Genomic DNA, 27,720 nt, shown 5'->3' with positions numbered 1-27,720 from the left:
TCGGCTCCCAGCTGGCTACCATGGACATCTGGGGGTGATGGATAGATGCAACAGCTCGCTCCCTCTCCTTTTCTTACTCTTTCTCTATCTGCAACTCTTCCAAATAAATCTGTTTTTTTTTTAAGTGTTCCCCAACAGTCAGAGCTTGTTGGTGATTCTTCTTCCTTCTTGAAATCATATTCATACATGGATTTCTCCCCAAAGTTTCCGGATCATAACCATAATGTTATGTATGAGGAACTGTTAATATTTACTTCTCAGCTTTCTTGACTACAAAATAAAATTTTCAAACTTACTTATCTAAATGTCCTATGATGGGGAGCTTTAATTATGAAATATTCTACTGGACTATACAGTAACCATATGTATTAATTCTCTGTGATCAAAAACAGCACAGTTAACTTCCAATCTTAATGCAACAAACACAAAAGGCAACATTCCACTGGGCTGGCATGGTGGCAAAAGAGGCTAATTCTCCTCCTAAGGTGCCAGCATCCCGCATGGCTACTGATGCGTGTCCCAGCTGCTCCACTTCAAAATCCAGCTCCCTGTTTATGGCCTGGGAAAGCAGCAGAGGAAGGCCCAAAGCCTTAGGCCCCTGCACCCAGGTGGGAGACCCAGAAGGTGCTCCTGACTCCTGGTTTCAGATCTGCTCAGCTCTGGCCATTGTAGCCATCTGGGGAGTAGAGCAGTGGTTGAAAGGTCTCTCCTTTCTCTGTGTAACTCTGACTTTTCAAGCAAAATTTAAAAAATGTGGTTTTTTTTTTCTTTCCTTAAAGTAAAATTCTGTGAATATATCTTCCTGAAATGAGGGTTTATGGTGCTTTAATAAAGAAGGCTTTGCTGAAATCAGTACTTCATTCGGTGGTCAGGTGAGCTTTACACCTGGAGAAGGCCCTCAGTGAGACCCCAGACACTAAGAGACATGTGTTTCTGTGCTAAGATGGCAAGAGGGCTACTGTGAAGAAGAGGTGGGCAAGAAGACAAGGCTCAACATTTCAACTGTAGATGAGGTCTTAGTGTCAGAAAGACCAGGACTCAGATGCTGAGCATCCGGGAAGCCCTACCTTTAAACCTGTCCTAGCCCAAGCTTGTGATGTCTTCATGAATCCCTGGGGGAATAACATACAACCCAGGATGAAGACCGTGGTGTGCACTTGGAAATACCACTTGGTATTGTTTTGTTCTTTTGAACAAACTAGAAAGCAGTACAGTAAGCAGAAAGAGTCCTAAATGAAGAGTAAAATCTATAACCCTTTACTGAATATTTATTATGTACTAGGAAATGTGGTAGGCACGTTACATCCCTTTTGCCTTTGAGCACTGAAAAACTCCAGAAGGTGGAGACTTTTCCTGTTCCCACTTCGCAGATGGGGATAACAAGGCTGAGAAATCAAGAGCACACAGCCAGTAGGAGGCAAAGCCAGGATCTGCACTGACGCCTGCTTCACACCAGGGCACCTTCTTGGAAGGGCAGAGATGGAGACAGGGAGAGCTGCCGCACTGCCGCACTGCCCAGATGCCCACGACAGCCTGGGCCAGGCCAGTGTGAATCCCAGAGCTGTGGATTCTACCCACGTCTCCCCCTCGGCACGTGGGAACCAACGTCTTGAGCCTTCACCTGCTTCCTTTCAGGGTACGCACCTGCAGGAAACTGAAATACAGCATGGGGTCCAGAAACAAACTCTGGCACTCCACTGCAGGATCTGAGGGTCACCAAAGCCAGCACTCAAGGCTCCTATTTTTAATCACATTAGAAATTGCAGAATCTCCTGGTTCATCTGCATTCTGGAATGTTCTTAGTCTCACACACCACACTGACCCAGGGTCAGTCTGTCTGCAAGAATGCGTGGCTGAAGAGGCGTCTTCCCACGTGATCCTAAGGGAGGAGCCTGCTCCAATGGAACCCTTCAGAGCTGCTCCCTTCAGTGAACCCCGGGCAGGAATTTCACAGGATTTCCTGCCTGACAGAGAGTCCTGGCAGCTGGCGATGCAGGCAGCGTGCCCACGCTCTGCAGGTGAGCTCATGAGCCCCGCCACGTCTCCGGGTCCAGATGGAGCTCAGGTTCAGAACGCTGGGGGGGCTGGGGGGACGAGTCCGAAGCACTGGGGAAATAAACGTAGGCAGATTGAGTTGCTTACTAGGAGAATAAGAGGACTGAGACCCTCTTGAGGGGGTCAGGGAGGTAGTTTTGAGACAGCTAAGTATGAATGCATGTAATTATCATCTTTCCCTAACAACAAAAATGGTAACACTCCTTTCATCAAAAAGTCATCCATAAGAAATCAACAGACCATATAAAACCTACTGTGCTAGGGGAAAAAAAAAAAAAAGATTCCAGGAAGTGCTCTTAAATTGTGATTCGCTACATTGGGGAAACAGTTTTCTCTGAAGAGCTATGACCAGGCAGCTCCCTGGGGCTGGCTGCCAAGGCCTGCCCGGCACCAGCACAGCCACAGGTCACCTCCACCCTTCAGCGCTCCGCGCGGGCCAGCTGCCAGGTTCCCTGATCCCAGGCAACAGGAGTCAGTCTGTCCACCTGAGACCTCCTTTCAACTCCAGATTGCACAGCACGTGAGAGCAGATGCCAGAAGCCGGAAGTTCAGGAACAGCCCTGTGACTCCAGACACTGAGAATGTGGAGAGAGAAACCAAAGGGGGAGGAGGAGGGACCCCAAATGGACCCTACAAAGACTCGCAGAAGACAAAGACAAAACCAGAGAAGAACAGAGACATCTGAACACAGCAGCAAGTCACAACCTGTAAGAAAGAAGAGAAGAGAAAGGGAGAGAGAAAACAAAAAAGGAAAAAGGATGGGAAGAAGCAGAAATATAGGCACAAAGTTCTTAGTGGGAAATATTCTGGAAATGTCTTATTCAAAAACAGTGACCTTATCAGTAACCTGAAAATGTCCCAATCTTCTTAGCATTAAAAAAGCGTGTAAAATATAGTCACAGCTTTCAAATGTATCTTTTGTTTGTATATTTTTTTACTAAAATAAAATTTAAAGTATCGCTGAGTATCTCACGTCTTCTAAGTGAGTCTTTTTCTCCAGTTGTGGAAAAGAGAAAATAACATACGAATGTCTATAACCTATGAGTACTATTTTGGTATTTGAAATGAAAGAGATTGAAATTGTACACAAGGTGAATGTTTGGCCTACTGGTTAAAGTCTCATTAAGGGCCTGGCACAGTAGCCTAGCAGCTAAAGCCCTTGCCTCGCATCCGCTGGGATGCCACACAGGCACTGGTTCGTGTCCCACCTGTTCTACTTCCCATCCAGCTCCCTGCGAGTGGTCTGGGGGAAGCAATAAAGGATGGCCCAAAGCCTTGGGATCCTTCATCCATATGGAAGACCTGGAAGAGACTCCTGGCTCCTGGCTTCAGACTGGCTCAGCTCCAGCCATGCGGCTGCTTGGGGAGTAAACCAGAGGATGGAAGATCCTGCTCTCTGTCTTTCTCTTTGCAAAATCTGCCTTTCCAATAAAAAATAATCAATCTTTAAATTGTTCATTAAGATGGCTGTGTCTTATATCTGAGAGCCTTGGTTCGGCTTGGAAGCCATGCTGCTCCAGCGTCCTGCAAATGCAGATGCTGGAAGACACACAGTCAGGGGCCTGCAACCCGCGTGGGCGATGTGGATTCTGCTTGACTCTCAGCCCTGTCCTCCAGCCAAGCCCAGCCAGCTAGGGGAGCGCACCAGGGCGTGAGAGAACTTTACCTCCCTGATAGATAAATAAATAAATAAGTAAATAAATAAAATTGGTACAGGCTCCCTTTTATGTGTTTCCTTTTTTTGAGGTTTTACTTATTGTCGGTATGCTATTTGGATAACCATGCTTAGACTTCCTGTTTGTTCTTCAGACTCAACTTTTCCACTCATCTGCATGTTGAACTACTGACTGCAGACAAGTTCTGAACCTCTCAGGCAACCTTCTCACATCTTTTCAATGTCAAAATATACATTTCCTATTAGCTCCAGCTTAGGAAAACCAAGAACACATAAACACACAATCAAAACAGCTTGGTTTGAATTTTCATGAAAACGCTGCCCAGGTCCAGAAGTTGTATTCTGCATAAGCCGCCCCCATAAGATCTACCCAGCCCCACCTCATCCACAACCAAAGGTTTGGAGACGACGCTTTACCAAGTTGTGGCTGCCATACAACATGAACTTCAAAGGGCTCAGGATCTATATAACCAAAGACCACACAAATGAAGCCAGGATACGGACAGTGTCACACGGCTGGGGAGTGGCGGGTTAGCGCAGGACACGCCAAGTTTCTTTTGCAAAGCGGATGTGGAAATACGGCATGTTCTCGCTCCCACATTGAAATTCATAAAGTCTGTCAATATGGCATAGCGATTACCCGAGGCTTGGAATGGCAGGGAAGGGGTGATAGACAAAGACCAGAGAATGGGAACCAAGACAAAACTGGACAGATGGATGCTCTTCCGGTGTCCCCAGCACTGTGGGCTGACTACAGTTTCCCAAGGCTGGAAGAGTGCTGCCGATAAGCTTTAAGCATAAAGAGAAGAGCCTGATAATGTTACTCAGTTGATCAGTCTACACATGTCTTGAAAGGCCACACTGAGCCCTGCGGTGCAAGCACTGATGTGAATCTGAAATAGTGACGGGGCCGGTACTACGGCTCAATAGTCTAATCCTCCACCTCCAAGCACGAGCATCCCATATGGGTGCCGGTTCATTTCCCAGCTGTTCCACTTCCCATCCAGCTCCCTGCTTATAACATGGAAAAGCAGCGGAAGATGGCCCGAGTCCTTGGGACACTGTACCCAGATGGGAGATGCAAATGAAGTACCTAGCTCCAGATCAGCTCAGCTCCAGCCGTTGCGGCCACTTGAGAAGTGAACCAGTGGGTGCAAGATATTTCCCACTATGTCTCTCCTTCTTTCTGTAAATCTGCATTTCAAATAAAAATAAATCAATCTTCAATAAAACCAATTAGCAAGGCAGACAATAAAGGCTCATTTAAAAATTGCTTAATTTAAAAATATGTCAAGAACCTGTCACTGGTATTCCAATTCCTTTATTTACACAGCTGATCGCTCTGATCTGCTGTTAAGGAGAACTTCATAATCCTTGGCAAAAAGTCTTGCATCTTTCGAAAAACCACACAGCCCACAAGAGCCAGCCAAACCAAGCAGCCAGGCCTTGAGGCTTATGCTCCTCCACAAGAGAGTTCCTGAATGAACTCAAGTTATTTTACTACAAAAGCCAAACTGAGAATACAAACCACAAACAGGTAACCAACCAACTGCACAGGAATACACTCCCGTGCTTTGTAAGACACTGAGAGTTCATTCCGCATCCCTTCATCTGCAGCCAGCCTCACTAGCTGCCGCTACCCACATCTAGCCAATTCGGGAGCGAGACGTTCTTAATTCATTGCTTCAATCACTGTGCTATCAAATGCCTGCCATGCAGCAGGTGCTATTCTTCCCATGCGTCAAAGCATGTAACACCTCTTCAGGAAAGTTGATATTATTCCTGGCATACAAACAAACACCAGATACACACAAGAGTGGTGAAACCAGGTACTTGGAACCATGATCACCACTCGGACCACGGCACACACCTTGCTGACAAGCTTCTGAGTTGTGATGTGTAGCTGCTAAATTAAGGTCTTCCTCAGAAACCATGTGCTTGTGTCCCTCTCTTCTGAGGCAGGGGGAGCTCAGCTGTCAGCCACAGGGCTCCCTGCTCACTTCACGTCCTGACTAACCTGGCGTTTCCCCCACTAAAGTTCCTCTCCTCCCCTCGTGGCTGTCTCCAGCCTACATTCCCCAGTGTACACTACTGACCCTAGGACCAAACCTATCCATTCTCTGCACCCAAATGAGAGAGATGGATGTTTTTCTCCCATTTCCATCAACAATTAGAAGAGAAAATGATGTTAGTAAACCCTGAAAAGCTAATGTCATAGACATAGAAAGAGGATGATTTCAGGACAAAAGGACAATACTTCCAAATTGTTGAATGAAACATTAACAATTTTTAAAAACAGGCTGTTTGATAACATACTGAGCTGGGGACCACACTAATAACGGTTACTAGCTGAGGATTTGTGGGTGGTGGTAGAACCCAAAAGTACTTTGCAATCTTCACTGGTATGTTGAACTTTTATGAGAATGTATTTGCATCGTCACTTCTCTACTCAAAAAAAAAAAAAAACATTATTTCAAGGAACCTAGCTTTAAACTTTAAATGCAAATAAGGAATCAGTTAAAAGACTCAAATTTCCACTTAGTGCATGAACAATGCACAAGCTTTAAGAAGGTGTGAAAGAAACCTTAAGAACACAGGAAATAATTTATAACATGGTCAAAAGAAAAAAACAGGTTACAAACAGCAAATTTAATTATACAAAAAGATATGTACAACACTACTAATAAAAGAAAAAAGCCAGATGGCAACAATATCACTGCATCATTGAATTTTTACTTAAAAGACTGCATACATAGTCCTGTGTCCAGCATGATGACTCACTGGCTAAACCCTCACCTTGGAATCCCCAAGGATCACACCACCAGTTCATGTCCTGGCTGCTCCACTTCCCATTCAGCTCCCTGCTTGTGGCCAAAGCCTTGGGACCTGGCACCCACGTGGGAGATCCAGAAGAGGCTTCTGGCTTTGGATCAGTTCTTCTCCAGCCATTGATGCCCCTGGGGGAGCAAACCAGTAGACTGAAGATCTTCCTCTCAGTCTCTCCTCCTCTTTGGATATCTGCCTTTCCAAGAAAAATTTTTAAAAAGACTGTCTACACAGTCTTAAAAATGTTCTTATATTTTTTATTTGACAGGCAGTGAGACAAACGATTTCTCATTCCCTTGCTGGCTCTGCAGATGCCCACTCAGCAAGGCGGAGCCAGGCCAAGCCCAGGAAACACAGTTCCAGCTGGGCCTCCCATGTGGGGGCACGGACCCAGTACTCACTGTATGACCTGCTCTCTGATGGGGTGTGCATTAACAAGGAGCTGGAATCAGGAACAAAGCCAGAACTCAAGCACTCCGACCCAGGATGCAGGGATTCCAAGTAGGACTTAGCCGCCAGGTCAAACACTCACACCTCAACAAGCACATTTTTTAAAAGTACATACCAAAATGTCAATAGTGATTAGATTCAGTGAAAGGAATCCAGCTTAATTTTCCTTTGTATCTGCTGATATTTTCTTCTTATTCCATAAGGAAAGTGCCTTGAGTTTGTATGTATATAAAGTTTTATTTTCAGTAACAAAAACCAACATTTGTTCCAATGTCCTTTTTCAATAAAGAAAAGAAAATAAGTAGGGCAGACACCAATTCCTTAAGGAAGCCTAGTATCTATATTTCTCTGTTTTTGTCCCAAAGGAAAGCTGGAGAATGAGAGGTGACCTACAGTAAGTTTGAATAATGAGGTACAAGGAGGCACTAAGAAAGAAAAGATTTCAGCCAAGTCGAAACCAACATCTGATGAGGTTGTGTTGAAAATGAGTGATGACAGGCCAACCGGCCAGCGTGCGAGACAGAGACGAGACGAGGCCAGAATCAGGTCAGAACGGACAACGCTTCTGCATAGCGCAGGTATGAGTCAGGAATGGGCTGACTCAGAGGCAGGGCTGTGCAGAGCTGCTTCTCAGGCAGACACACCACCTGTTCGCAAAGGTGGTGCCAGCACTTTAGGTGTTAGTTTATTTTTGTTTAGGATTTTTATGAAGTGGCAGATGGATAAAGACAAACTCTAAAACCATACCTTACTTAGAGCGACACTAACTGTGAAGTGAATTTCCTGGATTTGCCATAAAGCAATGCAATCAGAGTGAAGTCCAAGTAATAAAGGATGTTTTCCATGAGGGGTAAAAACCACATAGCAATTTCGGTGGAATTATATTACTGCGTGGACATCTATAGTTACAGATTAACCAACTCTCCTTCCAACTAATCATGTATCAAATCTTACTCGCTCGTGCCACTTGTTTCGGTGTCACTTGTAATCCCGGTCTTGTCTTGTCTAGCCTCGTTGTGTAGGTAGTTCTCTCTACCACCAATGCACGCTAAGTGTCATTTCCCTTGGCATTCTGCCCTACATTCTCCCACAAACCTCAGTTGGGCACTTCATTTCCGTTGTCTTCCAAATGAGATTTCGAGCACCAAGAGTGGAATCTTGATTTTAGGCTTATTTAGTTTGTCCCATCTACCACAGTCCAGTGGGATAAAAAGTCATTTAGGTGACATATTTCAAACAGTATCTTACAACTTCTCAGTGAATGGTAAAGCAGAAGGTCCCTTTTGGGGTCAGAGCTGTGACCGAGCAGATAAAGCCACCGGCTGTGATGGCACATTGGTCATACGTAGGTGCTGGTATGAATCCCAACTGCTCCGCTTCCAATCCAGTTCCCCGATAGCGACCTTGGAAAAGCAATGGAAGATGACCCACGTCCTTGGACCCCTGCTACCCACATGGGAAACCTGGATGAAGCTCCTGCTTTGGTCCGGCCCAGTTCAGCCACTGCAGCCATCATGGGAGTGTGTGAGCAGACGGAAGTTCCTCTCTCTCTCAATCTCTCTCTTTCTGTCTCTCTGTATGCGTTATTCTTCCAACTACACATTGTAATTATTTCCAGTAAATACATATTTTTAATAAAACGTAGTCTTTTATGGATCATCGGCTATTTAAATGTAATGAAAGAGAAGGGCTGGAACAGAAAATCCAGTGGAGCAGAGCAAGCGTCAAGGGTGACTTTCTGCCTTGTACAACTTCTTTGATGCACACGGAAACGTAACCTAAGTTACAAGGTCCAAGATACTTCTCATGATGTCGAGTCGTTATAGACCATAGTCAGAACAGCCCATCCATGATGTATAAATCAGCCATGTTTTAAACATCACCACAGAACACACAGAAGAGCTGTGGTGTCCTCAGAGCTTCCTGTGCAGAAGCAGCCTAAGGTAGCTCTGGTCTGCACCGTAACAGACCATACAGTCAGCGTTCATGGGGAGAGAGCTGGCCAGGCACATGGCCAAATGGCAATGCATCTGTAAGCAGGGGACAAGCATCTCATCCAATTGGCTGGTGCCTCTCAAAAAACTAAACTGCATCGTTCTGCATGTAAACTGAAAGGACTTTGTGAGAGAGGAACAGAGCCATGCCAGGTGTCTCAAGTTAAAGCTGAAAGAGCTCACACAGTCTGATCATGCAGGAGCCAGCAGGCTGAGTCACGGAGGCAGCACTGCTCACAGAGCACCACCGGGAAGAAAGGTTCCAGCTTTTCCAAAACCCTGAGCACCTGTGGTCATTATCTGAAGACACTTCACAGACTGTGCCAGGACCCTTCAGTTTCAGCTACAACCGCAGGAACAGGATCAGGAACATCCCAGAGTCTCGGAGAACTAGTACTTTTCCTCACGGTGTCATCACAAGGACGTCACACCTGTACGTGAATTCACCTAGCACAACCCCTGGCACATAATAAACTCTCTGCAAACAGCTAGTAAATAATTGAACTGCGTGTCAACTGATCAAAGTTGCATGACCTATGAAAAACTCCAGAGTTTCAGCTATTCTGCAAGACAGCAAATGCACTGCTTGCTCATATTGAGACTTTGGACCCACCGAAATTCCAGGCTCCCTGTTGCTCAGGTGGGTGGGCCACAGCCACGCTCCTTTGCACACCACCTCCACAGCCAGGGCTGCTCGGTACCCAAAGTGCAAGCCGCACTGTGTTTACATATTTTGGCAGGTGAACGAGTGGCAGCATTGACTTCCTGCATTAAAACAGGAAGTAGTCTGGAATTTTCTTGTGCTGCACACAGAACTTCCTTTGCAGCATCTCGCTGTTAACTTCATTGTCCTATCATTTCAAATATTAGGAATACAAATTGGAAATGCCCTAGAAATTTTAAGAGACAAGTACATGCGCACACATACAAATAATCTGGAAAAAAAATCAAAACTCTAGGAAATCTGAATAAAATCTACAAATTTAACAACAACCTTTAAAGACTAGTCCTATAGTTATAGAATCAATAGCATTTTTTAAGGTTTTTTTTTTTTTTCTGGAAAGGCAGATTGACAGAGCAGGACAGACAGAGAGAAAAACTGGTTCACTCCCCAGATGGCTACAACAGCCAGAGCTGAGCTGATCCAAAGCTTGGAACGGGGAGCTGGGCGCTTCTTCTGGGTCTCAAAGGTGGGTGCAGGGTTCCAAGGACTTTCTGCTGCCCCTGGCCATTAGCAGGGAGCGGATCAGATGTAAAGCAGCTGGGACACAAAGCAGTGTCATAGCGTGGAGGATTAGCCTTCTACACCACCACACTGGTCCCTCAACAGTAATTCCGACAATGATGCGACTCTCCGACTCTCCGATCACCTGGAGATGGACCACTGCGTGGAAACGGCCCTGAAGAAACAGTCCTACCTCTCAACTGAGAGAGAAGAACCCACAAAAGGTCACCTTCAGGTCAAGTAAATACAAATGAACACACAATCCAAATCTCAATGCGACAGAGCCTTGCTCCACAAATATTCAGAACCCCTGACACTTCTACTAATACACTATTTTCCTACAGAATATAGAGTATGCCGTTGAACTAGACGTGTCTGTCCACTTTTCCAAATATCTCATTGAGAACGATGCTGCGATTTAATTTGATTTCACAGCAAGCAAGTGCTGGACAGTCCTAAGTGTACGGTGTATTTGAAGGCACAAGAATGGTGGCATTTACATGAGAGTAGAGGTCAGAGAAGGGGCCGAAGCACCGAGCAGAGGGACTGCCAGCACTCAGACCAGACGAGCAACGAGGAACTCACAAATACCAAGAAGTCCCAGCTGGGATGGCTGTGAGCTGCAACAAGTAAGTCACTGCCTGGGGTGGGAGAGCCAGAACCCCACGCTAGAGTGCCTGGTTTGAGTCTGAGTCCGATGACTCCACTTCCCTACCTAGCTTCCTGTTAAAGTGCAGTTTGGGAAGTAGCAGGTGATGGTCAAGCAGCTGGGACCTCTCACCTACACAGGATTCCTGCATTTCTGGCTTTTGATCTGGCAGCTGTGGGCATCTGGGGAGTGAGCCAGAGTCGAGATAATCACTGTGTCTCTCTTCCTTTCAATCAAACTTAGAATAAATGACTTCAGGTAAGAGGAAGAGCCCAAGGTGTGCTGGCTGTATTTCAAGTCCCCTCACCCACCGACCAGGGTCCGTGGACACAATGTTGTCTTAGCTTGTGGCCCTGCTCAGCCAGCGGTCTGCACAGACGGCAGCCCAGGTCACTTCATCTCACACCTTCCTCCAACAGACAGCACCTTGCCCACACTGGCCTTCTTCCCCACGGGACCTCGCAGAAGCAACCACGTAACCTGTATAGCTTTACCTGTGTTGTAACGCTGCAGTCATGCCTGATATTTGATATCTGATGTCTGTCACCCCGCTCAGGGTGTGGGTGAGGGCGTGAACACAGGGCGGAGTCTGCGGCAGAGGAGCAGGCCCTAGATAAAAGACTCGACGAGTGAAAAATCACTCACCAAAATCTGTCACCGATTTGCTATCCAGTGGAAGAATGCCCTCTCTGTCTGAGTCCCAGAGCCAGGTTTCTGATGGAAACATCTCTTTTCATAGCTATCATCACAACTAAGTCATCCTGTTCATCTCCCTCCTGCTGTGGGAGGAGCACCTGTCTCTTCTGGTCTCTGCCTCTCCCGGGGGAAGCGGTGTGTGTGCGCGCGCACACACACACACACACACACACACACACACACACACACACACACACACACACACACACACACACACACACACCCTGTTCCCACAACCACTGTTCTGGCAGAAGCTGAGCACTTCAGGCCAGGAGGCTGGCGTGCCAGTGCTTATGTTACAGCTTCTCCCACAGTTCTTCCGCTCTCCGCAAGGAAAGATCTGACATGCCTGTAACCTGGATAACGAGACATTTCTCCAAGCTTTTTATTGATCTGAAAGGCAGAGAGAGAGAGAGCAAACTTAAGGGATCTCCCAACTGCCGCTTTCTCACAAGATACAACAGCCGGGCTACAGCTTGCAGAAGGTCTCTCCCGAAGCGAGGCGCTGCGTGCCCTGGAGCTGAGCTCACATTCTACATTCCCCACTGCACTATTGAGTCCCAGCAAGCACAGGATAGCACGTACCTTGATGAAAATATAAAAACCAGTGCCTGGCTAAAGAGTTCAATATCTTTTACCCAACTGCAGAAACACACAGTGATTTCAGATCCCTGATAAGGCACACGCCAGCAAGCACCTGCAACAGGACGCGGGAGGATGACTATATTAGGTGTGGAAAACTCCGCCAGTGGACCTCTGGGTCTGCCTCTGGAGCCTGGACGCCCTTTTCAGAGGTACCTGACATGGCAAGGTGTTAGAAATTACACAAACACACCCCATGGCAAACAAATGGGGTCAGAGCACGGCCAGCGAGGGTGGCTGTGGTGCTGTCACCGCACTTAACAAACACCGATTTCGCAACTGTCCTTTCTCAGCGCATGCACGGTGTGTGATCTCGGGAGGGGGTGGGAATCCAAAAGGTGCTGAGATCTAAAAGAACAGTAAATACTTCCAGGACCGTACTAAACAAAGGGCCTTAGCAAAGACCTGCAACCAAGACTCAGCCGGTTACACATCTGGCTGTAAGCCTAACAAGTACCCAGTGTTCTGTCCCTGACTAACACAATGTTTTTCTTGAAACCCACAGGCTTTTCCCAGAGACCCAAGAACTGCCGGCTTAGTGCTCACTCTGCTGCGTAAGGTGAGTCACCGTGTGACCTGCTCGTGTGTGTGGCAGCTTTCTTGTCTCTGGGCATACTTTTCCAGATAACCAGGCTTGAGAGATCAAATCAATTACTTCAAGTTCCAAACCTCAAGTTCTTATAACTAACCAAAAACCGGATAACCGCAGACATTATTTCAGATACATTTGTGTTCTCAAAGTGGCGAAGGGCAGAAGAAATGTGGAGTCCCGGTCGTGAGAAGGCCTGTTCCTGCAGTTAAGAACACACCTATTTGGATTATCAAATCCACGCAGCACAAGCCTGTCTCCATCTCGCACGATTGTACGGCTCCACCTGCACTCCTGACCGCAATAAAATGCGCCTCTTCTATTTAGAGGATGGGTAAGCCCTGCCACCACTACTAAACAAATTCGTCACTCATTCACTTGGACCCCACGACGGGAGCTGCGGCAGCCACCGTGTTTATTGTTCTTCCTGGGTAAGTGCCGCTTGCCCACAGACCTGATGCTCCCCTATTCCCGGATGACATGAGACTGCAGTTAAACCTGTCCCAGTGCTGCAAACGGGACCCACCCGCGCGGCTGAGCGCTCCCCTACTCACACTGCCCAAGAAGCCGAAGCATACACAAGAACGCACAGATAAAGAGGTTACGGAACACGCCGCTGCGTTTGTCCCTCGAGTCCGCAGTGCGCCGAATGCTTCTCACTGATGACAGACAAGGAGAGCTTCACCACGCAGGCAGGTGTTTGTCGCAAAGATAAAAGACTTCTAAAAGATAATCAACATATGCTAGCATGCATACGCACACACACAGGCACTCACAAGCTCCAATCACAAGCACAAAGTGAAGGCATACGCCAGCCTGAGACTCGGCCACCCACTGCCACAAACCATGTGTCCTATTCTCCGGGCCCAAGCCTCACTCTTGAAAAGGGTTTCACTGACACTTAAACATTAGACGGCAGCCTCTCTACTAACTCGGTTTATTAAATGGGAAGCAAAAAAACTGATGAGAAAAAACAAAAGGAGAATTCTTTAAAGAATTGTCCCAAATTCCGCAGTTCCCCCCCAAGGAGGGTTCACGCTCGAGTTCAGACAGAGAAACGGAGGCGCTGATGTCTTGGGAGACGTCCTGACACTGCTGATGATTCACGCAGCCCCCTCTCCTTAGGGCCAGACCGTCACTCTGACATTTACTGATGGGCAGTCTTCTCAAATGGCAATAGTTCTGGATGTTAAAAACATGTGCTTTCCTAAGAACTCCGAGCTAGCTGAATCTTTTCCAGTGGATATATAAAATCCCCGTGGGAAGTGCAGAATGGTCTCTGAATAGTGAGTACTTCCGGCAAAGCAACACAGAAAGACCAGAGCAGGGAGTGGTGGCCAGATCCGTCCATGGAAACAGAGTGAGGCACATATGTTAAAATGTTCATGTTTGGGCCAGCAGCTGGGTGCAGTGCTTAAACATCGCTCAGGACACTGCATAACACATCGGAACACCCATGTACAAGTCCCAGCTCTATTTCCAATCCCAGCTTCCTGCTAACGCACCTCTGGGAGCAGCTGATGCTCCAAACTGTCGTACCTGTGTAAGACACCCAGACTGAGTTCTGGAACGTGTGTCCGCAATCTGGCCACATTCCGACCACTTGTGGAGCGAACCAGCAGCTAGAAAATGTGTCTAACTCTCAAATAAAATGAAAATAACTTTTGTAAGAAAAGAATGAAAAAAAATCTAACATTATTAACATAGCTGAAAAGGATGCATGTCCACATGGGCCTCTGATGAGGGTGGGGAGGATCAAGCTATGGAGGAAGGTGGGTGGGACGAATGGTTCAAAATTTTTCTTTCAGTGTCCTCAGGGTGGTGAATGGAGGTGGCCACATCAACACCTGGTGATGGGGGACAGCCATTTGATGTTGCCTTCGCGACCCCGATATGATGAAGAGTGTTCCGAGGGTGTTACTCGAGTGGTCTTGATAGTTCTGAGAAATCACCAGCTTCACTGCACCGGGTTGAGAAAATCTTTCCAAGGTGTACTGGCTGGCCAAGTCCACCTCAGCGCATCCACAGGGACACGTTGTAAAGCTTGGTTAGGAGAGCGAGCTAGCCTGATCTGCTCTCCGTCCTCTGACCAGGCACTTGGCAGCCTCTGCTGGTCTAGATGAGCTGGTAGTCATGTTCCCCGTGTGCACCCGGGCATGCTGACCACTGCACAGGCATCAGCAACTGAGGAGGCCCAGTCCCGACACGTGCACTCCGAGGCTGGTCACATATATTACGATTTCCCCTGTGGCCGGGGTTTGAGTCCAGTGATCTCGTTGAGGAGTCTTCAAGAAACCTCATCTAGGGTGACCTAAGCTTGACGTCGGTGTGCCAGCCAGTGCAGGGTCAGGTTCAGTGTGACACCTGCACCGGCCAGTGCACGTACTGGTGGACAGAGCTGCCTGGTCAGTTCTGCTCACAGAGCCATCTCTCATGGAAACTGAGGGGTACTGCAGCCCAGCCCAGTCTGCCCAAGTCTCAGTCTTTAAGCTCAAAAGCAGTGTCCAGCCGAGTCAAGGCAACCACCCTGACCCCTAACAGGCCCAGCCCATCCCGCATCCTATCTGGCTCTCATGCACACCCATGGATGGTGCAGCTCAGCGCAGCCCAACCTGCAATCTGCCCCAGCCCACGCACACGCTGATGGATGCTGCTGCCTTGCCCACCGGGTGTACCACCAGCCCTAGCTCCTGTGCTCCCCAACAGGAGCTACAGCCCAGCAGAACAGTTTCGTACAGTTTCCCCAGCAGGCCCACTCCCCAGCCCTGGATCTTGTACCTGCTGGGGACACTTTGGTCCAGCCTGACATGACATGTTCTTAGTCGTGGAGCTTGCCAGCGGATGCTCCAGCCTAGCTTAGCTGGCCCACACCCATCCTGGCTCTTGTGTGTGCCATCAGGTATGGCGCCTAGCCTGCCCAACCCCCCAGAGTGCCCCATTCCAGTTCCAGCTCTTATGCCCACCAGTGGAAACAGTATCCTAGCAAGGAAGTCCCTGAAGTTCCTCTCTCAGGCCCGCTTCTAGCCCCAGGTCTTATGTGCCAGTGGGTGCTGTGGTATAATCTGAGATGACCCACCCCAAGTCTCAGCATTCATAGCAGGTGCAACAGGCTGAATCAGTGCCCCAGCTCCCAGTCCCAGTTCTTGCTGGTGGACTCAGCAGCCTAGAATAGCATAGCCCACCTCCAACACTCATGTGACCTGATGGGTGCTGCGGCCTAGCCCAACTGGCCCAAACCCATTCCAGTTCTCACCATTGGGTGTTACAACCTAGCAGGAGCCTGGCCCACCACTAGAACCAGCTTTCATGTGAACTGGCAAGTGCCATGGCTTAGTGTGGCTTCTCCCATACCCATTCTGGCTCTCAAGAGTACCAGTGGGTGCTGGAACCTGGCCCAGTCTAGACTGCCCCAAACCCAGCCTACATGCATGGTGACTGCTCTGCAGACTTGCCCAGCCCAGTCTGCCCCTAGTGCTGGCTCTCGCACTCACCAGTGAGAGCTGCAGTCCAGCATAGTCCCCAGAGTTCTCCTATCAGGCTCATTCCCAGCGCCAGATCTTGTGTGTGCTGGTGGGTGCTTCAAGCCAGCCTGGCATGGCCCACCCACAGTTTCAGCTATCGCTGGCGGGTGCTGCAGCCTAGCCCAGCCAGTCGCAGCCCACACCTTGTCTTGGCTCTTGTGCGTGCCAGCGGCTGCTACAACCATCCTGCCTCCAGATCTGGCCCACACAAATTCTGAGGAGTCCTGCAACCTCACCTGGCCTGGCAGCCTCAGGTCCAGCTATTATACTCCCCAGCAAGAGTGGAGGCCTGGCAGCGCAGTTCCCCAAGTTCACCCACCAGGTCCAGGATCTCACATGCACTGACAGGTCCTGCGGCCCTGCTTGGCAATGGTCCTCAGTTCTGGCCCTTGCATGTGCCAGTGGGTGCTGCAGCCTGGCCCAGCCCAGCTGCCCCAGGGCAATGGCTGCCATGAGTGTCAGGTGGGCTTCTGTCAGGTCCAGGACACTTCCGTGGTCCAGCCTGGCTCAGCCTGTCACCAGTCCCAGTTTTCCACGCAAAGAGGCAGCTGCTAAAGTTCCAAGAGTAGAGCCCACAGTCACCTACAGGATCTGCCCCCAGATCTAATTCTCTGTGTTTGGTAGGTGCTGCAGCCAGGCCTGACGTGGCTTAACCCCACCTACCAGCCAGGCATGTCCCCAACCCCCAGCTTCTGAGCGGCAGGTGATGCAATTTAGCCCAGCCAAGGTCATCCACATGAGCTGGTACCTTGATCTGACCCAGACATACCCTGTAGTTCCCCCTCTCCAAACTACTCCATCTACTGCAAGTGCAGTGACTGGGTCTGTGGAAGACCCCAGAAGTCATGACTCCCCTATCAAACATGGCCATTCCCACTCCAATCTGTTCCCACACCCCTCTCTCTGGGCAATCTGAAAGTCTCCTGTCTTGGGGTCTGGGGTGGCTTGACCCAGCCCAGTATTCCCTGCCTTCCCCACATATCTTAGAAACAAACAAATAAACAAACAAAAAAATAGAATAGGCAAACTCTGTTAGCACACTGGTTTAGTTAAGACACATTTGGCATAACCAGGCCCAGGATGCCCGCCAGCCTTGGCTGCCCTTCTTCCAGCTGTGTAACACTTGCCTAGGTATGAGGTAACCCAGGCAGTTGCCTACCATTAAGGAAAAATGAAAATGTTAACATTTAAGCAAAAATCAGGTACAAAACACCAAGAAAATGTAAGACAGGGCCTACACAATGCTAAATGGCAAAGTCCAATCATGCTGCATTGATTAAATATAATTGCCAAGCAACACAATAAATACACACAAGCCTTCCGGGCACACTCAAATCCAAGATAACACGCACTGCAGCTGGAATTCACTTTACAGCTTTGCATTTTATTGTAAGACGGTGCTTTCGTACCGAGCTTGTTAGCCAAAGGCACACCAACACAACTGTATTTTTGCCAAATCAAATGTGAGCCCATAGCTGAGGCTGCCCCGGAGGACGCGTTGCTATGCAAGTACATGTGCATCCGTTCTTTCGAAGGAAGCCGAACTCCAGGAGGCATGACTACGGCAGCCTGGGTCTCAGCGCTAAAGCTGACTTAAGTCTACATTTCTGCTGAGTGTTCAGACACCAACAGGGGGACTTGCGCCTGGGCTGGCAGATGCAGCTGCTATCACAGAGAAAACGAAAAAATCCACAGCCGCTTTCTCCCAGATCCTCTAGCGAACGAGTCATTTCAACAACTGAATCGGCACGATGCCAGTCTTGTAGTGCTGGCTGCCCTAGCCTCGGTGCCAGTTCTTCCATCTGGCTATTTTTGGCACACATATATCATGAGGCCACGAGATCTGGACCATGCACAACAATCATACAAACATCACAGAAGCTGCAAACCGTCAGTACAGGGACCAAGTGGGGCCCAAATACTTCGTTGGATTCACACTACCTTCTGCTGAAGTGCAAGTTACAATAATGCTGCTCAAAGTCTCTAAGTCTTCTTTGCCAATTATCAGAGATCCTGGCAGCACTGAGCTGACCAGGTCTGAGCTAAGCAGCAGCTGCTCAATGTATGTAGGGTTGGGGCGCCACACTTCTCCCCAGTCCTGCTGCTGGGCCCGCACTGGCATCTGTGCCAGAGCACACGGGGTACCATGCTGCGGAGGCACTGCAAATTCATAGATTCTCCCTAGAACAAAATTAGGGAGAGAAGGGCAGCTGAACCTGGTTTCCAAAACTTTACGTGGAGGGGAGGTAGATCCTGAACCGAAAGCCACCCCTTACCACCAACACACTCACTGTACACTGACAATACATACAACTCCCTGACTCACACTGGTGGGTTCGCAAGATACCTGAGATTCCTGACTCTGAACAGCACCCACTGTGGCTGAAGAGGGAACCAGCTCTGCTCTGCTAGTACTTAAGGACTTCTAGAGGTGCACCACCTTGATTCTGAGGCCATGCACCACCATCCAAGTCAGCATCCTGTGCAGCTCCTGTGCACGGACGCACATGGAGACAGTCACAAAAGCAGACAGGAGAGATGGAGTCGTTCACTCAAGGGACCACTATGTAAACACACACACAGATGAGCACGTGTCGGAAACTTCGTGGAAAAATGGAACAGATGAGTGTATTTCAGTGAAGCGCCCTCATATGTGTATTTAGCCAATTTATGATCCGGTAGCTGTCACATTATCACCACAAAAGTCCCTGTTCATTTTAAAAGGAATAAAGAATGAAAATACACTAAGTGTTTCCAGAGTCCACGATATAAACACCTCCAAATCGAATCTGCCTAATCACAGCTGCCCAAATTCACGGGCTCAGGAGTGCCTCAAGAGTTTTGGGCGACAATTCACAATCTACACTTGAAGAGTGTTCTTCCGTGGGGTTACAAAGATCCCGGCATAGAACGCAGAAGCCACGTTCACGGCGAGTTTCCCAAAGCTGGTTGTTACCCTCCCGAGCAGGGCAGGAGGCGAGCACTCACCGCGGAGAGCTGGCTCCACGTGGACCGCAACGGCTTGTGCTGGACCACGATTTTCTCATCCGTCTTGGGCTCTTTGGGCTCCGACTCTTCATCAGAGTCAATGTCAAGGGCTTTTTCTTTGTAGTTTTGATACAGGACAGCATTTTCTGAAAGAAAACAAGCCCTGGCTATCATTCAGTGCCCTCAATCACAATACAACTTTTAATAAACAGCCTCCATACTCACACAACGCTTTGCCCCCAGCTTAATCAACTTTGGGCAAAGACATTAATAGATTTTGTCACTGCAAAGTAATTGCAGAAAAGTGGCTTTTTCACCCACCTCATTCCTTCCCAACCACATCTGCAGGGCCAGGGGAAGCACCACATATGACATGCCAACTGAACCAACACTTCTTTCGCCAGTAGCCAAGCAGGAAGGGGATTCAGGTCTCTTACATCAATGGTATTTAGATGAAACTGGATTTATACCTCACCTTTACTTAAATGCCCGTCACCATTCAGTGACCCAAAGTGAACAAATATTTCATCTATATCCAGAATGTGTCAGGTTCTACTTACAAAGTATAAAACAGAGGGCTAGGGCCCAGTGCAGTAGCCTAGTGGCTAAAAGTCTCATGTTACATCCGACAGGATCCCATATGGGTGCCTGTTCATGTCTCAGATGCTCCACTTCCCATCCGGCTCCCTGCCTGTGGCCTGGGAAAGCAGTTGAGGATGGCCCAAAGCCTTAGGATCCTGTACCCACGTGGGAGACCTGGAAGCTGCTGGCTCCTGGCTTCAGTTTAACCCAGCTCCAGCCATTGTGGCTACTTGAGGAGTGAACCAGTGGACGGAAGATCTTTCTTTCTGTATTTCCTTATCTCTGCATATCTGACTTTCCAATAAAAAAAGAAATCTTTAAGAATGGCAGCTCTGCTTTCGTGAGCTAAGAATGTGATGAGAAAAAGTCAAATTCGTTCCTGCATGCATGCATTGCTTCAGCTGACACCTAGAAAATGTTTCCTACAGGCCAGCTGCTGCTAGGCACTGGGGACACACACAGATAAAAATCCCACTTTTCATGGAACCATAAGGAAGAGAGAAATTAGCCATGATAAATAAATGCGTCTTGTATATGCAGGATATCAGTAAGTGTCATTAAAAGAAACAGAGAAAGAGGAAGGGAAGGACGAGAAAGAAGACACAAAGACATTAAACAGCGGTTCAGGAAAGCAGAGCCAAGGCAGCACTGAACTAACGACATAAAAGAGCTCAGAAAAACAAATCCCCACACGGGCAGCTAGATTAACAAGCATCTCCCCAGTGGGAAGGGCTGCTTCAAACGCCCCAGGGGAGGAGACCGCTGGGTAGGAGTACGCGAACCAGCTGTACCCAGGTCATGTGGACGACAAAGATCTATGAGGATACTTCAAAAGTTACTGGGAAAACATGGAAACCAAAGGTCAGCATCTTTAGGTCAAAGGTCAGTACCTTTAGGTCAAAGGTCAGCATCTTTAGGTGCAAACAGGTATGTAACTTACATAGACCTGTTCTCAGCAAGGTGTTACCTTGTCCAGGGGTCAGGGAAATGTCAATAATGAAAATCTAAGATCTGAAGGTTAAGGAGTTACTGAGGCAAAGGAAAAAGTTTCTGCTCAAGGCCCGAGGCGAGGGGAAAGCTCACAGGTGCTAAGAATAAAGGCAGGCCAGAGCGGCTGCAGCTGCTCCGGGCTCTCGAGCAACAAAAGTTAAACACTCCAAGTCGTAGGGCACGTTGAGGACTGGATTTTACCTTGGATTTACAGAGGGCAGTTTCGTTCACACTGTAATGATTACATTTCATCCTAAGTGCAATCAGAATTCACTGAAAAAGAAAGATTTCCCTAGACTGTCATTATACGGTGACAGATGAGGATGCTACGGGGGTCACCAATGACAATGGGTTCTGGGACCACAAGAGTTAGAACGGACTCCTGCGTGCAGGGACAGAGAGAAGGAAGGGCAGGGATCGGGAGGGAGAGGGAAGGGTGCTTTCTAGGCTTCAGGTTCCACCTGAAAGCAGGAGACAAGAACACAGGAAATTCAGCTTTAGTGAGAACCATTATCAGTTTGGTTGGGAAAACACTCTTTGAAATGCCTTTCCTATCTACGAAGGCAAACATTGGCCTCTTGTCTTAGCCAACCAGAGACAGTTCAGTATGCACCACAGTTAACCCGGGGTCTATGCAAGATCTGACTGACGTCCGAGTGCTCTGCACACGTATGTAAAACAGAGCAGGAAAACCGAGTTTTCCACGGTCTTTAAACCACTTCATGTTTGGCACCAGAAAGGGCATAACATTGTTAGTATTTCTGGTCGACTCTCACAACAAGGTAGGTCACAGTACTCTTAGCCTCACGTCACACAGGATAAAACTGGGGCCCAGTGAGTGCAGGCTGTGGCTCAGTGTGACCCAACCGAAGAGTAGAAGCAGTGGACAGGAAGCCAGGTCCGCGCGGCTCCAGGACCACAGGCTTTGCCCACTCACCCACACTGCTTCCCGAGTCACTGCTGTGACTTGACATCAGCTTGCATGACCTCCGAAGACTCATATTGTAAAGGCTTGGACCCCAAGGTTTGATCTTAATGGTTATGGATTATTACTAACAGTTAACTGATTAAGGGTGGAAGCTTATAACGTTGTCTGAAGGTGCGGCCTTTAGTTTTAAGTTTTGTTTACTTGAAAAGCAGAGAGTCACTGAGAACGTCAGAGAGATATCCCATTTGCTCGTTCTTTCTCCAAATGGAGGCCAGAACATAATTCAGCTCTCCCGTATCGGGGACAGGGGCCCAGCTACTTACACCGCCACCTGCTGCACACTGGGAAGAAGTCGCAAGGGGCAGCAGGTGTGAGCCCCAAGCCCAGGTATGGGATGCAGGCATCTAAGGGAAGTTTGACCGAATGGGACAAACACCCACCTTCAGTACAGTCTTTAGAAGATGTTCAGGAGATGAGCCCCGTGAACGGTGGCTTGTCCAGGAGAGGCCACACCTGCACTCCTAATCTTTCTGCTCCATAGCACCTGCTCTTCGTCTCTCATCCTCCAGCCCCACCAAGCCAGTGAGGCCCACTTGATCTCTAAGGTCCCTATGACAGTGACCCAAAAAAGCTAACTCACACAGGTCCACTTCTGTTAGCCACTGAATGTTAAGAACCCTGCATCCCTGATGTGTCTGTAGATTCCAGTGTTAACACATTTGAGAGAAGAGAAAAAACAATACATAGAAAGGTACTTACAAGAAGAAATTGCACAAGTTTGAATGAAGGTCTGCCCTCTGACTTTTTACCCTCTCAAGGAAAGACTGGACAGAGTCAACACCAAATTACAGGAGCCCCCTAAGAAGGCTTTAGGGGGATGCTGTCTTCACTGGCCATTCAGACGGGAACAAACAAAGCAGATGCAAGCAAGAGAAGGCTCTCTGATCTAGTCTATGTGTCTAGCTGTGTGCGAGGGAACAAGTTACTAAACTTCTCTGCTGTGTTCCTCCATTATCAAATTAGGGCGCTGGAATTCTCCGAACCTGTTAAAAACACCTAGGTTTCTTCTTCGCTTCCAATGACTTCCTGATTAGTTCAACGATAACCCAACGCTCTGGCTCTGGGAAGTTTTATTTATAGAGAGGCACATACTTCATAGTTTTGGGAAAGTTGGAACACCTTAGCACTAGCAAAGCAATGACAGAAAGCAACTAAACTCACTGTCACCCGGAGCCTTGAGCCCTCAAAGGATGCAGCTGCGAGGGCCGCCTCCTTGCCGACACTTGAGCCATCTATTTACAGAAAGTCTACTAATCTGATTAGGGTCTGAACACCTGGTAAAAGCTGCTTTTGTTTTTGAGATCCTTCACAAAAATACTATATGGGTTACAAACCCTTATGAATATGTTCTGTCAGCCAGGAAAGTTATAGTTCGCCAAAGGAAACACAAATCGGAAAAGCTAATCAAATGTGGAATGATGGGGAAAAGCATCTCCATGACAACGGAAACGTGACCTGAGAATGTGACTTAAGATCTAAACAACAAACTCAAACCTTTTAGCTTAAAATCGAGGGCCTACTCTTTCTGCTCTTTATGAGAAAAGACTGGGATGGGGCCAAGGCAGAGAAGAATTAAAAATACTACAACACTGACAAGCTATCCGCTTCTAGAAAGGGGTTTTATCCACTCTCGGTATTATCAGAAGACAATTGAGCTTACTGCAGAATCTTGCCCCGTATAATTCGCTAAGAACTTGAACTTCTGTCTCATTTTCAGTGTTTTTGTTACTGCCATTGGATTTCAACTTATAATTGATATTCCACATTGAAACAGCAATAAAAGTCTGGAAAATTGCATGCTTACCTTCTCCATCGAATGTTCCTTGTCCTTTCAGCATTTTTTTCTACGAGAGAAGCAAACACATGTTTTTTAAAAAAAAAGGAGGAAAAAGCAAAGTGTCTATGTTTGAATGAGCCAAATAGAAAATACAGCAATTTTCAGGAAAAGCACTTTCTTCATTGTTCCATTCATGACCTTTCTGAAAAGCAAAACCCATCAGATGATCCCACAGCAGCTCCCTGAAGGGGGTGAAATAAAACCGACAGTCCCACACACCCCATCAAAACAGGCTGCAAAGCCTCCGATGTTCGGTGGCTCAGTTCATTCCATCACTTCTGATTCCCCAGTCCTGTACCGCTCAACTTTTCTCTACTTAAAATTAAAAAAAAAAAAAAGACACATAAAATGTTATATAATGTCTTTTCTTTAAGCCCACACTCTCTAAAATAAAACAGGCTTGCTTGTGTCTTACATATGTGACATTTATATAGACTGGTTCCAGTTCTCTGATTAATCAAGAAAAAATGTGCCTGCTAAAAGGCATCCCAGCTCTACTGCTGAGCTGCGCCTTGCTTCCGGAGGAGGCAAAACAGCATCCCTTGCTGCTTTTCTGCTCTTCTGTAGCTCTTCTCCGACAGCACAGAGCACAGCTCCTGCGTGTGCACCAGGCGCCAATCCGAAAAGTTTGCTCTCGCCATTTGTCAAATGCACCAGATGACAAGTAGGTATAAAAATGGAAATGAAAGAGGCCCTAGTAACGGAAATAAGCAACAAAACAGATGATAAACTCGTATTTTGAGATCCTGAGGACTGATTAGAAAATGAGCAAGTCGTCTGACAGTCATCGTCTGTGTGACCGCCATTGAAAAGGCGATTCTGCAATGAAAGTGCAAGGTCACCAACGGATTCAAGAGGAAACACCACGGGTCCCGGACCATCGGCTGTGGTACAGCCACCTGCTACTGACCCACATAAGCAAAGGCCAGGCTGACCACAGTGGAGTGCAGACCCGGCTGCCCGCACCTGCAGTGAGAGTGCTCAGCACTGGCTCGGCCACAACGCGTCTCTCCTCCTGCAGAGTTAGCCTGAACTTGGAAAGCTCAAAGTGACAGGAGTTTCACTTCCTCCCACGGGGCCGCGGTGAGCCACAGAACTGACTGAGCTGCTCCCTGTGTCAACATTCCCAAGCAGAATCCAGCGACCTCACCAGGACCCTCCTGTCTCACTCAGCGCAGGGCCTGCCGGCCGCTTGCCCACGCTTACCTTGATCCTGCCCAGGCTGGAGAACTTCTCCTTGTCTTCCATTACTGCCTTCAGAACAGGCTGGGACAGTCTGTTCTTCTTCTTGGACGTAATAGGGCTGTCAAAATCGCAGCCACTGACCACGGCCCTGCGGTAGGAGGTGGACCGCAGGCCCCTGCGCAGAGAGCCGGGGCTGTCCAGGTCGTTCTCCACCTCGCCCTCCTCCCCGGCGGGGCCCAGGGGTGCCGCGAGCCCCTCCACCATGCTGCGCACCTTCAGGAGCCTCTTGTGCGGCTCCACGTTCTGACTGTTGGATTTACTGAGTTTAACCTCCGAGGCCAGGTTCTTGGGAATGATCTGCTGCTTGCCCACTTTGAGGGCGGCAGGGCTGTGGGTGCTCAGAATCACCGCGGGCTTCTCGGAGAAGTCGTTCTCCCTGGAGGGCAGCCTCTGCAGGGGCAGTTTTTGTTCCGAAGCCATATTCTGGGGCGCAGGAGAGAGCCTCGAGGGTCCTCGCTCCGAGTCCTCAGCCATCTGACGGAGCTGCGCACCCGCCGTCCCAGGAGAGTCCTTATTAGGCGCCAGGCCATTGGCGGTGGGCGAAGGCACGGGGCTGGCACAGGCGGCGGCCGGCTTCTCCGGCGGGCTGCAGGGGGCGGGCGCGTGGGGAGTCCGCGGGGAGCGCGGCGGCGCGGCCGGGACCACCGGGCCGTCGGCGGGGCACTTGGCCAGGGCGAGCACCTGGGGCGACTCGGGCCGCCGGAGCCCAGGAGAGGTCGCCCCGTGCTCCGGGCTGAGCGTCCGGCCGTTGGGCACAGCGCTCCGCTGGGCGCACCAGCGCAGCGGGCTCCTCGAGGCGGTGGGCAGCGCGGCGGGAGTGTGCGCTGCTGCGGCGGGAAGGGGCCCCAGGTCCTCCACGGGGAAATCGGTAATGAGCAAGCCGCTGGGGCTCTGGTAGGACTGGGGCCTCGGCTTGCTCCGGCCCAGCAGCTGGGACTGGGGGGTCGACCGCCTCCGCCACAAAGGGGTTATGCTGTTGCTAGAAAAATCCACTTCGCTCTCGCCTTCCATGGCTGGTTGGAACCTCCGGGTCAGCCCCCAGAGGGAAGCGGCGCTCACCCAGCGCGGCCCGACGAGGAAATCAGTTGCCTGCTGTCGCCTCCAGACGACCTGGCGCGTCCCGCAGCCTCCCGCGCGCGCGCCGAGCTTGGCGGTCACCCCGCGGCGGCGCGGGACCCGGCTCCCGGCACCTCCACGCCCGTCCTCCTCGGGCACAAACTGCCCCCACGACGCCGTGTGACCCCGCACAGGAATCCGGGCAGTCGCTCAGCACGATGAATACAATCGCCTCCGCGTCCCTCTCGGGCCCGGAGACCACCCGCACGGATCCAGCCCGCCACCAAGTTGCGGGGCGCGAGCCACAAGCAGCCCGAGACGAGTTCAGCTTGCCCGAGCGACTGGCCGCGGAACGCTCCCCTCCGCCTCCGTCCAGCCGCTCGCCCCCATCCGGGCCCCGGGCGCTCGAGCTGCCGGGGGCCCGGGCAGATTTACCTTCGGCGCTTTGCACAGCCCGGGGAGGGTGGGGTGGCTGAGAGGCGCCCACCAGCCCGTGGGTGGCCCGGCTTTCCCGACCGAGACGCCGCCGCCGCCGCCGCCGCCACAGCTCGGGGAGAGCCTGGCGGCCGAGGCGCAGACGCCCGTCCCGCCCCGGCTGCCCACGCCCCCGGCTCGGCCACGCCCCGGGCAGGCCCGGCGGGAACCCGCCTCTGTCCCCGCGGCCCGACCGCCCCTCGTGCGGCGAGCCGGCTCCCGCGCGCGTCGGAGCCGAGGAGCGCACCTGAGCCCAGCGCGCTGCGGGGCGCCGTGCGGGGGCTCCGGGGCGCGGGCTGCGCGGGAAGGCGCGAGGACGCCCTGCTGAGATGTGGAGCTCCCGAGCACAGATCCTGGAAACGCCTTACTCTGGAGACAGGTTCTTTTTTTTTTTTTTTTTTTCTTGTAGCTGGAGCATTTCCAAACGGATATTCACTACCAAGTGTGGGGAGAAATGGGTGGCGAACAACCAAGAGGTTCATTTGTTTGAAGTGTTGATTTAATTATCTATGAACTCTGAACCTTAAAAAAAAATGAAAACAAACCGAAAAAAAAAAAAAAACACCTGTAGGTGTCTGCAAAAATAAAGCTCAGAAGGCCCACCCTTGAAATCCAGGGGGTCTCCGCGCTCTCACTCCGGCTGCAGGCGCTAAAGCCTCGACAGCCTCAGAATCTTCACTTCCGTTCCTTCTTGACCTCCTGACTTCTCATCTTCAGATTTCCTGAAGTAGATCACTGCTTTGCTTGTTTACTCTGCCAGCCACCTGTTCTTGCCACACTCTGTTGCGTGCTTGTGTTTATGTTTGTTATCTGTTCTGCCCAACACTTGGAACAAGCGCAGAGGCCATCTTTGAGTCCTCTCCTTGTCCCAAGTTCATGGTGAACACTTGACAGGTGATCTGAATGAACGAGTGAGAGGAAGCAAAGTCAGAACAGTGCTGCAAGATGCTCAGGTGCCAGATGGAAGGAGAAATAGTATCCAAAATATGACTACAGAAAAAATGTGTAAAATAAGTTTACCAATTATTTTAGTTTTTTTTTTTTTTAAGGCTAGTTACTGGTTTATCACTGCTACTTCTAATGTACGGCATTTGCTGTACCAATACAAATACTAGTGTGCTGGAAAAAAAATGTTAACAGATTGGGTTTCCAAGGTACTTAAGCAGAGAGACAAATAGATTGTTTTCCTAACTGAGCATGCGGCCTGTGATGTAGGCTGTGGATCTGAAAGGCGAGAA

The 27,720-nt window shown here is 49.4% G+C and overlaps 1 protein-coding gene across 1 annotated transcript in view; it reads right to left on the bottom strand.

Annotated features, from left to right (window-relative positions):
- ARHGEF26 (Rho guanine nucleotide exchange factor 26) overlaps positions 1-25,963 on the bottom strand; it is a 110,943-nt gene extending 84,980 nt beyond the window's left edge. The window contains exons 1-3 of the mRNA XM_040974927.1: positions 24,914-25,963; positions 23,675-23,714; positions 19,311-19,456 (exon numbers count right to left, since the gene is read on the bottom strand). Coding sequence (XP_040830861.1) covers positions 19,311-19,456; positions 23,675-23,714; positions 24,914-25,963 — 1,236 coding nt within the window. The remainder of the gene's footprint in view (positions 1-19,310; positions 19,457-23,674; positions 23,715-24,913) is intronic.
- Positions 25,964-27,720: the final 1,757 nt, after the last annotated feature.

Source organism: Ochotona curzoniae, unplaced genomic scaffold (genome assembly GCF_017591425.1).
Source record: "Ochotona curzoniae isolate NIBS_2020 unplaced genomic scaffold, NIBS_Ocur_1.0 contig_2599, whole genome shotgun sequence".
NCBI classification, from domain to species: Eukaryota; Metazoa; Chordata; class Mammalia; order Lagomorpha; family Ochotonidae; genus Ochotona; species Ochotona curzoniae.
The sequence above is the reverse complement of the archived record's forward strand: the minus strand, read 5'-3'. Positions and strand labels throughout refer to the sequence as shown.